Source organism: Limanda limanda, chromosome 22, assembly GCF_963576545.1.
Source record: "Limanda limanda chromosome 22, fLimLim1.1, whole genome shotgun sequence".
NCBI lineage: Eukaryota > Metazoa > Chordata > Actinopteri > Pleuronectiformes > Pleuronectidae > Limanda > Limanda limanda.
This window is the reverse complement of record NC_083657.1, coordinates 8011225-8027349: the sequence shown is the minus strand read 5'-3', so window position 1 is coordinate 8027349 and position 16125 is coordinate 8011225. Positions and strand designations below refer to the sequence as shown.

The window sequence follows — 16125 nt, the reverse complement described above, 5'->3', positions numbered from 1 at the left end:
TGTTTGCACACACTGCATTCATCAAGTGTTGAAGCAACCTTGATTATGGGATTTCTCAGGGTTTTGCTTTATAGCCTCCGTGCCGGTGACCCCAGGGTTTTCTCAAGTTATTCCTCCATCCGTCACAACATCTCAAGAACGCCTTAAAGGAATTTATTCAAATTTGGTTCTTACACTGTACTTGTTAGATTCAAGTTTGAACTGAGAACATTTTGGATGGTCAGAGTTCAATAAAATTGGAAACCGATTTTAAGTACAACAGATGTGAAGGAATATCAGACACCAAGATTAAATTACACTACCCCCATTGAAGAAAAGTCAAAATAGCCGAGTGAGTAACCCTGGAAATGTCCTGTTATCTCTCAATCTTCAGACAGAGACATAAGGTATGAAGATAGAGTTTATTGAGATAGACAAAAAATGTAAAGCTGCTTTCAGTTTCATGTTGCTCTCGTTTGTAGTTTTATTACAGTGTGTTAATATCTGCTTACAACACAGTGAGATGTTACAAACTATGGATGCCGCCAAAACGTTTCTTTAAAACTTCACAGCACAGTTGCTCACCGACTGTAAATCATTAATGTCTCATGCTCTGCACACCACACAGTCGTGGGTGTGCTGTGCGGGTCCTATGTGTCCCTCGGGGGGGAAATACAGTGTAGTACAGATAGTCGTCTTTGCTAGATGCAGAGGCTGTGGCTGCTTGGCCACTGAAGCAGCAAACAGGATGTGGCTGACATGTTTCACAGTCAGTGTGCAGCTTTTGAACTCGTGCATTCTTCAGATTGGCTCACATCTTTGCAAACCGTGATAAACAGTGCCTAAATCACATTGTCATCTGGTTCAGGCTTTAAATTCTTGAGGTTATGTGAATTTGAAAAAAAATTGACAGAGCCCTTCTTTTCTTCACCCCTATTATGAGCTGTTATTGCAGCCTGTTCACGGAAATGACAGTGCATGCTTAGAATCTGTCACGAGAAACCACTGTCTTTTGTTCATTGCTCGTAGGTGAATTCAAGTCAAGTAAAAATGCGTAGATGATCTCAGAATATGTTGCGTAATAACCAGCACCTGTGCTGCAGAGTAAGAGTGAAAGAGTCGACTTTGTTTTAGAATAAATTCACATCTCTGCGTCTTCCTCTTTCCATGAATAGTCAAAATTGTTCTGAGTGGCACTTTCCACCACGCCCTGCTTGATTTACGTCTTCAATCTGTCCTCGCTGCCTTCAGCCTCCTCCTTCCACCGTCCAGAGAGAGTTTCAGACATCTCACCATATCTCATGCACACACACACACACACACACACACACACTCACAAGAACACACACACACACACACTCACAAGAACACACACACACACAGTCTGTCACACTTCAAAATTACTTGATCACCACTCAGTTCCTGACTCGTCTTCATGTTTGGCTGCACAAACTCTCTCTCTTGCTCTCGACTTCGGTGAGTAGTTCGCAACTTACTTCCTTAAGTTTTAATGTTTCCATTTTCATTGTTTAGCACACTTTTTGTATATTATACAATATTTTTCTTTTCTAAATACTTGAAATACTCTAAATACTTCTCTACAAATAAACCTCTGAATGTATAATCTTAATATGATACCTGTCACATTTCAAACACTTGAACCATTACTTAACGTACCGTACATGTGAAATTAATTTACCACTATGGTCAGTTGCCCTCACACCTTTCAGCTCTAACTGTGTGTTCAGTGCACTTCCTTCATTTCTTATTATTTTTTTGAAACTTAATTTTGCAACACTTAAAGTATGATCTCAGTAAAAAAAATTTGTTTTTCAACACTGATGCTTAATTATAATTTTGACAGGAAGCCAGCGATGGTGTGAGCACTCTGCTAGTTTCCTGTCATTGCAACGCATGCATGGAGAGATAAAGGCGCCACAGACATTTTGTCATATCTCCAGAAAATGTATGTATATTCATATTTTTCTCCACCATGTTTTGTGTAGTATTGAAGCACTATTTGCAATGCGTTTTAATTAACTTTACTTTTTTCTAGATCCTGAATGAAAATTTGTCTCTGTGCTTTGAACTGGAACACCAAGCCAGTGGGATTTCTCTACTTAACAGGGAACTTTCTAAAGAGGTACAGCACATTTCTGATCACAGTCTGACTTAGTATTGTGGGATTAAGAGTTTGTTAAAACTCACAGGATTTTGGTTCACACGCTCTGCATAATATCCGTGTCAAACTGATTATAGTTTATCACAGGGGAAGCCAGGTTTCACACAACTTATATACAGCAGAAACATTTATAAAAATGTAGATTTTTGTGGGCTTGTCTTATCCTGCTTTTACATGCATCAGTGTTTTAAAACAACCGACAACAGTGTGGCAACCAAATATGAGCAATAACTCATTAAACCTCCTTCCAAGTCCAAAAGTCTCTTGTTTAGAAGAGTTGTTCTACATTTTAGGAAATGTTTTTATATATATTGTTATTTTGTTAATGTGCTCAACAGACAGCATCTATTGTACTTCCGTCAGTCCTTCACTTGCAACTCTCTCTGAGGTTTCTATGTTTTTGGGGAAGGTCGTCCTCACTCAAGTCGAGGGTTTAGGTCAAAGAATGTCGCACTTTGTTGAGCCCTACCAAGCAAATTTGAATTTGTGAATATGGGCTATACAAATATAATTTGATTGATTGAAATATGCTCTACAAAACGTTAGATGGTAAGCATTCCAATAAGATGGCTCTTCAGTTATGAAAATACAAAAGACTCTTTTAACAAAAGGGAAAAAAGCAAATGTGATCAGTTTGCAAAATGTCGATTTCTTTCTTTGAATTGATGAAGTCCAAACACTGAATATGTGACACACTAACTCAGTAAATCTTTTTTTCTGTTTTCATTACAGGCATGGAGAATGATTACCGACAATCCACTGTGAATATCATGATCCTTTCTTTCATCCTAGTAGCCCTGCTTTTATTACTGTTCTTCCTCTACATGAAGCTGAACCAGGAGAATAATGACGAATTCACCATCATGCGCATGTTGTTTAAGGAAGGAGGGATCAGGGACCAGGCGAGGGTCGCAGCAATAGCTCTGGGGACAGGTATCAGAGTCCGACTGTGTCCTGGCAGTGATCCACTTGAGGAAGGGGAGGAAATGCAGGAGGTCAGAGATGAGGAGGGACAGGTGGAGGAGGGGGGCAGCCAGTGGGGTGACAGCGAGGTGGGCAGCCAGGAGGAGGAGGGAAAGGGGGATAACGTCTCACATGATACCTCGAGCTCCGAGGGTTTGAAGGCAGGGGAGCAAACCAGGCTGACGGATCAGCCAGAGGTCAATGTGGAGGGGGAAAGGGAGGAAGAGGAGGAAGTGGCGAGTAGAGGAGAGGAAAGAGGGGGGGCTGGATTGCTGATCGACCTGAAGCAGTTTGCTGGAAGTGCGATCTGGTCTGAAGAGAAAGGGATGGAGAGGGAGGTGACTTCTCTGTGAGCTCAGAAGAAGAAGGTGCACTGACCAAAGAAGATAATTTACCAGCTTAAAGGATATTTCAGTTTGTACACAAATGTTCAACTTAGTTAATATAGCTTATTCATTTGAATTTGAACCAACCTAATTCATTTGCCTGTTACCAATTGAAGTAGCCTATTTCTTTTTAGCTCGTTAAGCAATTTTGTATGTAGTAGAAATGCTGATCCTTGTGTGTTTTTCTAGAAATAATGATACTAAATACTGGAATCATTCTGTAAAACATCCACTATAAGTATTTTTTTAATTACAAGGAGCTTTTGTTTTATTACTTCCTGCTGTGGTATTGGTATAAAAATGCAGACGTCCACTGTTGTTTAAGAATGTTATGTTTTATTATGTCAAACTGATTCAATTAAGAAATCAGATTTTCTATTGTTGTGTCAACCATCTATATGTGGTACAGTTTGGAGTGTAGCATGTCTTCATTTGCTTAAAATGTTTTTTGAGAATAAAAACAGAAGAATACATACAGACTTCAAAATGTTTTTCTTTTACTTTAAATTATATTGACACGATCAATTACTTATTTTACAGAGCATTGATAGGCGACTATTGATAATTGATTATTATTTTTTATTTTAAGCAGAAATAAGACATTGGAAAAGTTAATGGTTCCAGAAATCATATATTGACTATACAGCTGACTGTTTAATTATATGTTTATGAATATGATAAATATACAATTAAATAATTCCAACAACAAATGTCACTATGAACTGAAAGTGCACTTCAACTTACAGGTAAACAATTGTGGTTATGGTCGAGCTGTATAATGATATTCTAGTGAAATTTTAAGTTAAGGTAACTTTCTGCAAAACTGCAGTTAAAAGTACACATCTTACATTCCTAATTATTATACACTAGATGTATTTGAAGTAACAAAGGTAAAAGCAACATTATATTTTTACTGGTGTTTTATCACAGATGCATTTTCACATGAAGAATCATAGTCGAAAGAAAGCTGAGGTGGATTTTATCGACTATGCTTATTCAAATCTATAATGAGGGATCACATTATATAAGTTTATCATAGAGTGTAGTATATGTAAAATCACACTCTGCAATGCAACTGGTGATTTCACAGTTTATAAATAAATGTTGCGGTAAAATGTAGAATAACTACAGCCCTGTTAATGAATGAAAATAACAAACAGACATTATGGATCTGCTTAAAATTTGAATTAACCTTTTATTGAGAGCATTGTTTACTCTAAATACCTTAAATTGTAATTAAAAAGTGCACAACAGACAAAAAAAAAGAAAGTGATATCATATTTAACTTGAGACATTTTCCATCTATGAGAACCAATGGGGATGTAGCTCAGTGGTAGAGCGCATGCTTCGCATGTATGAGGTCCCGGGTTCAATCCCCGGCATCTCCACCACTTTTATTTTTCACATTAAAAACACATCATGACGCGTGTTTTTCATGTAGACGTGTTTGACTGTTTTATCTCATATGATTTATACATTAAATACACTCATCGTATTTCAACCATAGACTGTATACGACCCAACATGTGTGCGACATGACAGTCCCTCCTCATTGGCCGAGCGGAGCGCTGGCTCCAATCTGATTGGCTGTCGGAGGCGGCAGAGGCGTGGGCGTGTTCGCGCACGCTGGTGTCACAGATTTCGTCTGTTTTTCCGCCGGTTGAATAATTTCCAGCTGTGACGAGAAGAGCCGTCGGTGTGCAGGAGCGATCAGAACCAAGATGGAGCCGAGGAGGAGCAGGGAGTTCCACCCGGAGTGAAGACGAGGATCAGATGGATCCTTAGAGCCCCGGAGCCGAATCAACCCGGTAAATACCCGTGTGACCCCCCCCACACCCCCCCACTGAGCTTCATGTGTGAATATGTGCCCGAGCTGTCACAGCAACCTGCCTCAGCACCAGAGTCCTCTCAGCCGAACTTGATTGTTGCCGGAGAAATGATTTCAGCCCACGTCACTCATCTGCATAGGGACTCAAACGCAACCGTCCTGCGAGCCTGTGTTTCTCTTTATCTCTGTGCTCGGCTTGTGAGCAGGGGATCCACTTACTGCTGCACACCCGAAACTACAAACATGGAAGGTACGGTTTGCATGTAGTGTCATCCCTCGACCCCCCCTCCCTCCTCCCCTCCCTCTCCTCACAGTATATATAAATATATATCCAGAGATAGGAGACACATCTGGGTTGAAAACTGTCCAAGATGGATGCAGCGCCGCTGTGCGCACGGATGCACGGCGGAGCAGCAGCAGGGGATCTGTGAAAAAACAAAAAAAAAAAAAAACATAAGCCCATCACTCATCACACATCAACATCATCGGTTTTTTTTTTTTCCTCCTCGCATCCGCAGGAGTAGGATGTTACTAGCGTCCGCCGTTGTGGTCTGGGAATGGCTGAACGAGCACGGACGCTGGCGGCCCTACAGCCCGGCGGTGTGTCACCACATCGAGGCGGTCATCCGGAGCGACCCGCGCGGTGCTAGCGTCGTCCTCGGCCAGGTGGACTCTCGCCTCTCGCCCTACATCATCGATCTGCATTCCATGCACCAGTTCCGACAAGACACAGGTGAGGAGGAGGAGGGAGGGAGGAGAGGGGAGGCAGAGACACCCGGTGGAGGATGCTACGGTGCAGCCAGGGCCTCGGGTGGAGGAGGCCTAATATTATTATTATTATTGCTTGTGTGTGTGATTTATCTCCAGATGTTGGAGGTTTTTTTTGCTGTGGCCTCCAACATCTGCAGGGTTCAAATCCTAATGTGCAATAGGATCCAAAATATCACAATATGTCCAGTTTTTATGCAAACATGATCTAAGGACAGGGATGTTTTGCTGCGTGTGTTTGAGAGGCGGTGGACTAGTGGCAGAAACTTGGACTATGGGCAGAAAAGGTCTCTGGTTCGTCTCCAGGGAGAAACAACAAAAAGACCAACCTGGATTGATCTGTCCAAAAATCCAAGAGGATTCTCCCTACCCTGTCTAGTGCCCCTGAGCAAGGCACCATACTCCCACAACATCTGCTCCCCGGGCGCCGTACATGGCTGCTCACTGCTCTGTGTGTCCTGCACCAGATGGGTTAAAAGCAGAGGTTACATTTCCCCTTGCATGAGTGTGCATGTCTGTGCATGTGTGTGAGATAATAAAATGTATCTTAATCTTACGTGTGCGTGTGTGTGTGTGTGTGTGTGTGTGTGTGTGTGTGTGTGTGTGTGTGTGTGTGTGTGTGTGTGTGTGTGTGTGTGTGTGTGTGTGTGTGTGTGTGTGTGTGTGTGTGTGTGTGTCACAGTAGCAGCTGAAGTGTCCAGTCATACTCTCACACACACTGTAAACACTTCACTTCCACGTCCGTCTAAACCACCGTCACCACTTCTGTGTTTTTACAAGAGCATATGGGCATGAGAGAGGATCCATCACGACAGGCTGTGACTCAGGAGGTAGAGCGGGTAGCCCACTGCACAGAGGGTCGGCGGTTTGATTCACATTCGCCCCCGATTCTGCAAGATACTGAACCCCACCTTGCCCCTGAAAGTGCTGCATATATGTGTGAATGCTTGAAATACTGTAAATCAGGTTCGGAGCTTTATTTACAGACCGAGTGAGAGCTTCATATAATCGGGACAAAGACAAAGCCGAGGAATTGTCAGTTGTCAGACGTCTAACTTTGGCAGACGCACCAACACCTCCCTCCTCTCGCTCTCGACGCCGGCTGACAAAAGCCTTTGTGCAGTTTGTTTTTCGAAGCCAAGCAGGGGCTGAAACTAAATGGGAGGCAAGGGGGGAGCGAGAGGAATTTCAGGAGTCTGAGGTCAGTGAGGAAATGGGGTCGACGGGAGCAGCTTCTGTGAATGAACTCCCCTGTTGTCTGGTGTGAAGCGGTCACACGTACTGTATGGATGAGAAGCTGGCGGGTTATTATAATGCATGGATGTGGTATTGGACGTGTACCTACCTGGGTTACTTCATCGCTTTAAAGAAAAGATGAATATTAAATTTACACTTGTGCCCATATAAACACGTGTGTTCTCCTCCTGAAGACAGAATGTGACAGTGGAAGGTTTTGGAAGTGGAGTGTCTCTCTGACAGCCTGGGAAAGCAAACACAAGCTCAGCTCTGGTTTTGGATCAAGGCTGCCAGCCAATCAGGAATCAGAACACCGTGTGCTGTTACCAGGGGCAACCTGTTTGCCCAAATTCCCAGCAAGCAAACGCCGACATGTTGAATTTGTTAGGGTTGTAATCTACTTGTCCACGGTCAATAGAGTAAAACTCCACTCACATCTACCTGTCATCACAGAGCATCTTCATTACTGGTCAAGAAGCTTTAAAGTTGATATCTACTGTAAAATTGTGTAGAAATCTGCAGAGCTGCATTTACAGTCTTCGTGATGTGCGTGAAACCTTCACTTGTGTCGTGACCTCTGACCTCTGCCTCAGGTACCCTTCGACCGGTACGACGTAGCTTCTACGACCCCACCTCGGCGCCAGGCCAGGGCTGGCTGTGGGAGTGGGAGAACGACACTGGCAGTTGGACGGCGTACGACACGGACGTGGGCATCGCCATCCAGGCGGCACGAGATCGCCAGCAGCCCTGGCTGGACCTGGCGCCGCTGGGTTTCTGCTACCTCATTGACTTCGAGAGCATGACCCAGATCAACGGGCAGACGCAACGCTGCCGGCGCATCCAGCGGCGCTCCGACCTGGCCTACCCGCTGGTGTCCGGGCCGCTGCCCAAGTCCCACCTGGCCTGGGGGCCGGCGTCGATGCCCAGCCACGGAGGACTGCTCGGCGTGGACGTGTCCGGCGTGGGCATGGGCCTCAGGGTGAGCAGCAGCGGGAACGGGAGTGCGTACCCCAGCGGCGCTCTCCCTGCCTCGGCCATCACCTCCCTGGGACAGCCCTGCGCCTGTCAGCAGTGCATGCTGGTGCTGAGTGTCAAAGCCGGCACCATGGCGACCACTCACACTCTGGGTCGCAGGCCGCCGCTGACCAAACCACCCAGTCCCCAAATCAGCAGCTACCCGGTTCCGGGAGGGTCGTATTCACTGACCCTCCCTCGGCCACCGTCCCTGTCCCGATCACTTTCCCCAAACAGGACGTCTATAGTTGGGGCGACAGGTGGCTTCAGTGTGGGCGGGATGGGGGGGCCCGGAGGTGTGAGTATCGTCGGGGGCAGCGGCGTCAGCAACGCCAACTTCGGCTTCGGAGGAGGCTTCACTCACTCTCTTTCCCTCCTCGGCTCGGCCACCGCAGCCCTCTCTCTCTCCTCCACCCGGCCCCCTCCTCCACCGCTGCCCCCACTGCCGCCGCCTCCTCCTCCACCAGCCACCTTGTCGTCATCCAACGCCACCTCTTCCCCTTATCCCTCCGCCTCCAGCTCCCTCTCCATCTCCTGTCCGGGCCCCGCGGCGCCCCCAGCACTCATCTCCACGGCTGCCTCCACGTGCACGCCCTCGCCTTCTGCCCGCGTCCTGGGCCCGGTGTCTACGTCCGGCGCCGCTGCCTGCGCGGCGCCTCTGCCCCCCCGGTCCAGCCTAGCGGGCCTGAGCCGACCTGCGCTGCAGCGGATCGCCATGGCTCAGTCACGTGCCCTCATCGCCTCCGGGTGAGTAGACGACCGCCGCCGTCACATTGTCACTCAAAATGTTCTCGTACAACCCAAACGTTTCCGTTCTCCAGTAAAGACAAAAACTTGCATTCTGACAGAAGTCACAGGGAATCAGAACAGTTCAGCCTCTCTCAATTTAGCTCCAAAAAAACAATTTTTCCCCCCTTGCAAATCATAGACTGTAAATAAAGATGGACGACGCATCTACACGTCCTTCCACAGTGCAAAAATGAAGCCAAAGAATTCTGGGATAAGAGCACAGCCATCTTGCACCTTTGACACATCATACACATGCATCATTTGGACCAATCACGAGACAGACTCAGCTGTCAATCATGATGTTTCACCCCATCTTTATAACGTCTAATAACTTAAACCCATTTACTTTGACTATTTAGTTTGGTCCGTGTCCCATCCACTAACATGGAGGAGGGATGGTTTATGACCTTTATTTTAACCATCAACTGGGGGGCGATAGAGATGAATTGGATGAACAGGCTTGTATTGAAGGTGGTGTGATATGAAGGCAGTGACGTCACCTGTAAACTATAAATATCCAAATATCAATTTGCTGCGTTTGAAAAGAACAGTACCCGTTGTAAAGCAAATTACAGAAATCAAACAACACGTATTCTGCTTTTCTTGACGGGAAAGTTTCGCTAATAATGCATAATTCAAATCTTCCCAGTGATCACATCCCGTCTCAATGTGCTGTACACAAAACAAATTGAGACGACTAATCGTGGTGCGTTGGAAACAGGGACAGGGAATTCTCATGTGTTGGAAGGCCTCATTACACAGTGTGACATTAGCGCTCATTAGCGATTGCGAGCCTTTAATCTTTGTGACAAAGTCCCGTGAATTCCTTCTTTTCAACGGAGAAACAATGACGAGCTTTCACAGTGAAGTCGACAAGTGTTTCGCACATTCCACACATTTGTCATGCAGCAAATTACTTCATCAACACAGTCACACACACAACTGTGGACGTGCAGTTGACTTATAAATTAGTTAGTATACAGTTTTCACCAAACAGTAAGGGTGGTGGGGAATCCAAATTGCCTGGGAATACATGGAACTGGTAACCGTAGCAACCAATGTGGACCAGTGACGATGGAAAGCAGGTTTATGGAGTAGTTTGAATAACTTTGCTGTCCTTATACTTTCCCTTTTAGCCGAGGGCTTGGCAATAGCTCCTCGAGTAGAGAAAGAAAAAGATTAGCATATTAAAGCCCCTCATTGAAAACCCCCCCGGTGCTCAGTCACATGGATGTTTCATTGACTTAGGTAAAGTCTTTTGTTCAATAGTTACATTTTGAATTCAAAAATGTTTACAGATTCTGGATTTTTCGGTGACTAATGTCTTATATAAAAAAAATAGCACCTCAGAAACATACTTTTGCTTGGAGCAGATTAATTGTCTTCTGACATATCTGCAGGGTGATTTCATTTTTTTTATTTCTGCCACAAACTAGTTTTAAACAGTTGTCAGCATCAGTGAAGGTAAATAAGCGAGGCCAGTCTCAGTGTCGTCACCAGAGGGCGCTGGTGTGTAAGAGGTTTGTGGCTCGATGAACAAGGACGCAGCTGGTTCTTCATTATTTTATCTCAACTCTCTGTTTTGCAGCTGGCGGCGATTTTTGTGTGTGAGCGTGTTACGAATGTCAGCGTCTGGATTTCATCATATTCCAATTACAGCCTCCTCACGATCTTGACGTCTCGTTGAAACTCTTTTTTCTTTCTGGGACGCTCACGTCTTTGTTGCCAGCCTCAAATATAAAAGGGAGAACAATAGTAAAGCAAGGTCTTGTGCATCCAACATTGTTCAAACACACACAGAATCACTGAAGAGTCTTAATAAATTCTGGCTGCTTGTACTGTGAACCAACACTTCCTGTAAAAAGTCTATGTGCTCTGAATCCTCACACTGGTGAAGACGACCTCCACACCAGCTAATCCTCATATAAATACTGACAAGCACAGGCTTAATGTCACTGCTCTGGTAATCTGAGCTGTGTGACCGACCCGTTCTTCGGGCAAATCAGGTGAGAGTCCTCCTCCTCCATCCAGCAGACGGTCACACCTGCTGCTCACGTCACACATGTAGAGCTCCACGTCAAGGAGCTGATGGACCCTGTGGTCATGTGAGGTCGGTAACTAGGCTCAGATTTAAAGGTCACACTAGCGAGTACTAGTTGCTTGAGGAGGACATTTCTGTGTTGAAAGAGTTAAATGAGTGTAGTAATAAGTAATAATAATTTGATGATGTCAATTGACCTTACATTAATTCCCTATTTTCCTACCTACCATAGGTTCTGTCGTGGAAATTTATCATGAGATTTGAAATAATTAATTTCTCAGACCGGAGTTGTCTTTAGAGGCTCAATTATTAGCTCTGCAGAGGTTTACACAGTCGGCAACATGGCTCAAAGTGCAACCCCGAGACGTTCAAAAGGAGGGTTTTTATACAATGTGAACAGGAAGCAGACACAAACTGCCTGCTGTCTGGCACTGTTGGAGAAAAAGGAATCAAACCAGCACATAGTTGCACAAATACAGGTCAACAGTAGGTGAAAGACATTGATGTTGTATCAGCTAAGTGCACAGAAAACAGTTAAACAGAAATAAGACATTGATCAGGGGAATTTTCCATTAGTTTATAAATTATTTTAAACATGTTTGCGAGCTGCTGGTTCTTAAATCTACAGGGGTCAAAGGTTGAAATCCTGTTTTTATTACATCAACATTATTGTAATTTCTGTGTACCAGCATTGTGTTGGTATACAGTTGTTTCCGGAAGTTGTGTGTCAGCCTTATGGCAGCCTGGCAGTGGGACGTGGTAACCCACAGGTAATCCCTGCTGTGACGAATCTGTGGCCTGCAGCTAGACTGTTGTCAACAGATGAAAACAGGTGGATTAGCTCTATAGACGAGGGAGGACACCTGCACACAAGCAGAGGAGGAGGGAGACGGAGACACCGCTGTTAAACGTGAGGATCGGTCAGAGGCAGGAGTGAAAAATAAGAGTCCGAAACGACTTTTGCAACAAGTTGATATTGCTGCTGGAATATTTTCACTCGTATCAGTGGTGTTTGCTGATTTTGAGAAGGAAAGATGACTGTTATCACTTCTGGCAGAATGTAAGTACTCACCTGCGAGAGGACAGCTGTAGTGGTGATATTCATGTGGGATTCACGTGTGTTTCCCCTCTGGATGAGCAGAGATATAGTTCAATGGTTTCATATTTTATTCAAATAAAAGCATAGGAGTTTAATTTTGATTAAACTATGTTTTGGGCTCATTGTTAAAATGTACACCCTTTTTTTAACGGTTAAATGTCAGTATTGATAATGCTGCCTCAATAACTTTCACCGAAGATGTTGTGTTTTTGTCTGCGCTTTATATTTGTTTGTTGATTTCCATGAAATTTGTGGAGGGGTGGAGCATAACCCGAGGAAAAAAACATCTGGTGTGTAGATCTGGATCGGGGGGGGGGGAGAACAGGGAGTTTACATATCACAAGGGACTGAAATTCAGAAGAGATATATGCTCTGACTGTCATTCTTGTTTGAACAGGAAAACACTTTAGTTTTTTCTTTCAAAAACTTTGAATCAATTATCAATATTTTAACAGCTTCGGTATTGAGAAGTACAATATCAATCACACCCTCTAAATAACAGCAAAAACAACTTGTCTGTCATGTGCTGTCTTTCTAGGCTTAAGTCTCACACAGCCGGAAGTCCCACTTGATAATAATGGGGAAGTATGTCAACAGGTCTATTTGTTTCTCCTCATGACTCGACAAAAGCTCCTTAGCCCGCTGACACTGGGTCAGCTGGCCTCGAGCTTATGCTGCGTCTGGCTCTGTGTGCACATGTGACTCGTCAGATATTGACACCTTCAATCCGGTGCTGCTGAGTTGACCCGACCGGTTGAGTGTTTCATTTTAGCAAATAATGTATCTGAAGATTAATTCAATTGGGTTTTCTCCTCATGTGTTTCAGTGTGCCAACAGTTCCGGTGAAGAACCTGAATGGATCTAGCCCTGTGCACCCTGCACTGGCAGGTACAAAAATGGACATATTACCTATTTCCTTATCAATCAGACATGTTTGCTCTATATTGGGTCTAAAATTCAGCCTTCCAGCCTATTAAAGAGGCATCTCACTGATTTATTTCCCCACAAGCGACACACATAATCACATTTGGCCCCATATTTAACTAGTATTTGATTAAATCCACCTTCACCAGTACAGTCCATATATTGTTCACTCGTCATGCAATGAGTACACCTCACATCCTCCCCCTTGTGGCTGTATGCAGGCATCACAGGCATCCTGATGAGCGCAGCAGGGCTTCCTGTCTGTCTGACCCGCCCGCCCAAGCTGGTGCTTCATCCTCCACCCGTCAGCAAGAGTGACATCAAGCCCGTGCCCGGTCTGGGCCACTGCTGCCGCAAGACCACCAAGAAGCAGGCCCGTAAAGGTGGGCACGATGAAGAGGATGTCTGGTCTCGCTTTTACCTTAAACGGGCTTTTTGTTCACAAACAGATCGTCACACTTTGTGTTTTTTATTTCTCAGGCAAGACCCCCGAGGAGGTGGTGAAGCGGTACCTGCAGAAAGTTCGTAATCCTCCAGAAGAGGTGAGTTCAGCAAAAATTGGCCCAAATACACACTTGGACATGGGTTTGCTTGTTTTAGTCAGATCGATAAAAAATATATATACATGAAAATTGTCAAAGAATGTTGGCATCATGTCAGATTAGAAATAAATCTTAAACCTTCCTCACCCATCTCAGGACTGCACCATCTGCATGGAGGCCCTGGCAGGACCGTCGGGCTACAAGGGGCCCGGCGTGGGCGGCATCTCCCGGGCTGAATCGGTGGGCCGCCTGGCCCAGTGCGGCCACCAGTACCACCTCCAGTGCCTCGTCGCCATGTACAACAACGGCAACAAGGACGGCAGCCTGCAGTGCCCCACCTGCAAAACCATTTACGGAGTCAAGACCGGCAACCAGCCCCCGGGCAAGATGGAGTACCACGTCATCCCTCACTCGCTGCCCGGCCACCCGGACTGTAAAACCATCCGGATCATTTACAACATCCCTCCTGGCATCCAGGTACATTGATGTGATGTAAAATGATCTCCATGTTAGATGTTAAGTCTTGGCTCGGATGATGTGAGGAACTTTCTCTTTAGGGCCCAGAGCATCCAAATCCAGGCAAACCCTTCACGGCCCGTGGGTTCCCCAGACACTGCTACCTCCCTGACAGTGAGAAGGGACGCAGGGTAAATGAGAGAACACCTCTTTCTGATTTTATTAGTAGTATGAAGACAAAAATGCCTCGATTATGGGAAAATTAAATATGTAATTTCTTCATCCAGGTTCTGAGGCTGCTCCTGGTAGCGTGGGACCGCCGGCTCATCTTCTCTGTCGGCACGTCCAGCACCACCGGCGAGTCGGACACAGTTATCTGGAACGAGGTGCACCACAAGACGGAGTTCGGCTCCAACCTGACGGGCCACGGCTACCCTGACCCCGGCCACTTGGACAACGTCCTGGAGGAGCTCAAGGCTCAGGGCATCACCGAGGAGGAGTGTCTACCCAGAGACTGAGCCGAGACACTCAAGACACTGAAGAGACGAGACACCAGACCGGAGTCTGTAAACGCACGACACTGGAAACAGGATCCGGAGTTGGACACTTTCAAAATCTATCAAAGACTAACTTTTACCACCGCGGTTTAAAAAAACAAAACTCTTCACTGGAACTTTACAGACGTAGTTTCAGCCGAATTCGCTGAGATGAAGCATTCTCCTATGACTGCATGAGTCAGTTTTGAAACATGGGGAATCATTGTCGTCCCCTGATGCAGTAACGGTGTCAAGATCGCAGATGTTATCCAGTGGGACATTTGAGAGGGAAAAAATAATTTCTACTGTGAGACTTCTTATCAAGAATGTAACTAAGTCAATTTCGCTGAACTGGAGTGTTTATCACTGCGACTGCTGCTATGTGGAATTGAAGGAGATTAAAATGAAGTAAAAAGTTGGCTCCGCAAGTTTTTAAAGTGTTTGTCCACAAGCAGAATTAACTTTTCACAGCAGATAAATACTTCATGTGTATAACTGAATATCTGAGCATGGATATTTGCTGACCTCTAGTGGTACTTTTCCAGAATGACATTCCTTTTTAGGTTTGATTTTTAACCTCTTATTATTGTATATTATGAATACTTGATATATTATATTATATTGTTTCCATTCTGTCATATTTTTATATTTTAATCTTATAGTTTTTTTAATATGGTGTGTTTCAATGCTTTGTTTTTGGGTGTGGCGAGACACAGAGTGCTGTACCTGAGTTTGCCTGACACTTAATTTGCCATTTAACAGCCCCTTTCTTTAAAATAATATAATTTACAGTATTTTCTATTTTATAGGTTCACAAACTGACATTCCTTAATAGTTCTGCCCTCAGAGCATGGGTGAAATGAATAGCTTTCTGTGTCTTTTAATAGCTGCATTAATGTTAAAGACTGATCGGAGGAGTAAATACCCACAATGCCAGGATTGAACCTCAGATTTGCACAGAGAGGACACGGGACAACTTGTAACTACTGTACTTATGTGTTAGACACACACACCAGCCTCAAATGCTCTTATCAAACTACAAAATGCGGCCAATTAGTTGTTTTCGTCATGTTTGGTGTTCGCCTGCATGAGCTGGTGCAAAAGACTATCTCTTGTTGGGGAAGCAGCTTTGGACCAAGTGGTCGAGTCAGATTGCATCCGGTCCATCACAGACCGGTTTATGATGAGGTACTATAGACGACGTGTACAACAGTATGTGTTGACAAACTAACGTGGGCCAACATTAAAAGCATTTATACTTTATGATACGTTACGTATGCACTGTACTGTATGTGTTTTATGTGCACAAATTTGCATTAAACGTTTTTCTAAGGTTCCAACGTATCAGAACCCTACTCTGGTTTTACTCTTTTATTTATTGT

At 44.8% G+C, this 16125-nt stretch overlaps 2 protein-coding genes and 1 non-coding gene across 4 annotated transcripts; all 3 read left to right on the top strand.

Annotated features, from left to right (window-relative positions):
- Positions 1 to 1329: 1329 nt before the first annotated feature.
- si:ch211-119e14.1 (uncharacterized) lies at positions 1330 to 3983 on the top strand. Of its 2 annotated transcripts, none has more exons than XM_061066348.1 (4): positions 1330 to 1455; positions 1848 to 1945; positions 2036 to 2122; positions 2894 to 3983. In XM_061066348.1, exon 4 carries the CDS (start codon positions 2896 to 2898, stop codon positions 3475 to 3477), a length of 582 nt encoding a protein of 193 aa, XP_060922331.1. In that variant the 5' UTR covers positions 1330 to 1455; positions 1848 to 1945; positions 2036 to 2122; positions 2894 to 2895; the 3' UTR covers positions 3478 to 3983. The 2 variants fall into 2 exon arrangements, with proteins under 2 accessions (XP_060922331.1, XP_060922330.1); XM_061066347.1 differs by having other exon boundaries at positions 1844 to 1945.
- An 843-nt stretch (positions 3984 to 4826) lies between these two features.
- Positions 4827 to 4898, top strand: trnaa-cgc (transfer RNA alanine (anticodon CGC)). Its single transcript has one exon. It is a non-coding gene; the product is annotated as a tRNA-Ala (tRNA).
- An 892-nt stretch (positions 4899 to 5790) lies between these two features.
- dtx4a (deltex 4, E3 ubiquitin ligase a) lies at positions 5791 to 16079 on the top strand. The gene is made up of 8 exons (XM_061066227.1): positions 5791 to 6071; positions 7936 to 9103; positions 13112 to 13173; positions 13431 to 13592; positions 13690 to 13751; positions 13908 to 14228; positions 14309 to 14398; positions 14495 to 16079. The coding sequence occupies exons 1-8, from the start codon at positions 5864 to 5866 to the stop codon at positions 14723 to 14725; spliced, it is 2304 nt and encodes a 767-aa protein (XP_060922210.1). The 5' UTR covers positions 5791 to 5863; the 3' UTR covers positions 14726 to 16079.
- Positions 16080 to 16125: the final 46 nt, after the last annotated feature.

Coding starts and splice junctions, on each gene's coding strand:
- si:ch211-119e14.1 (XM_061066348.1), top strand. CDS start 2,896: ATGGAGAATGATTACCGACAATCCACTGTGAATATCATGATCCTTTCT.
- dtx4a (XM_061066227.1), top strand. CDS start 5,864: ATGTTACTAGCGTCCGCCGTTGTGGTCTGGGAATGGCTGAACGAGCAC. Junction 6,072..7,935: donor CCAGTTCCGACAAGACACAG/GTGAGGAGGAGG, acceptor CCTCTGCCTCAG/GTACCCTTCGACCGGTACGA. Junction 14,399..14,494: donor ACAGTGAGAAGGGACGCAGG/GTAAATGAGAGA, acceptor TTCTTCATCCAG/GTTCTGAGGCTGCTCCTGGT.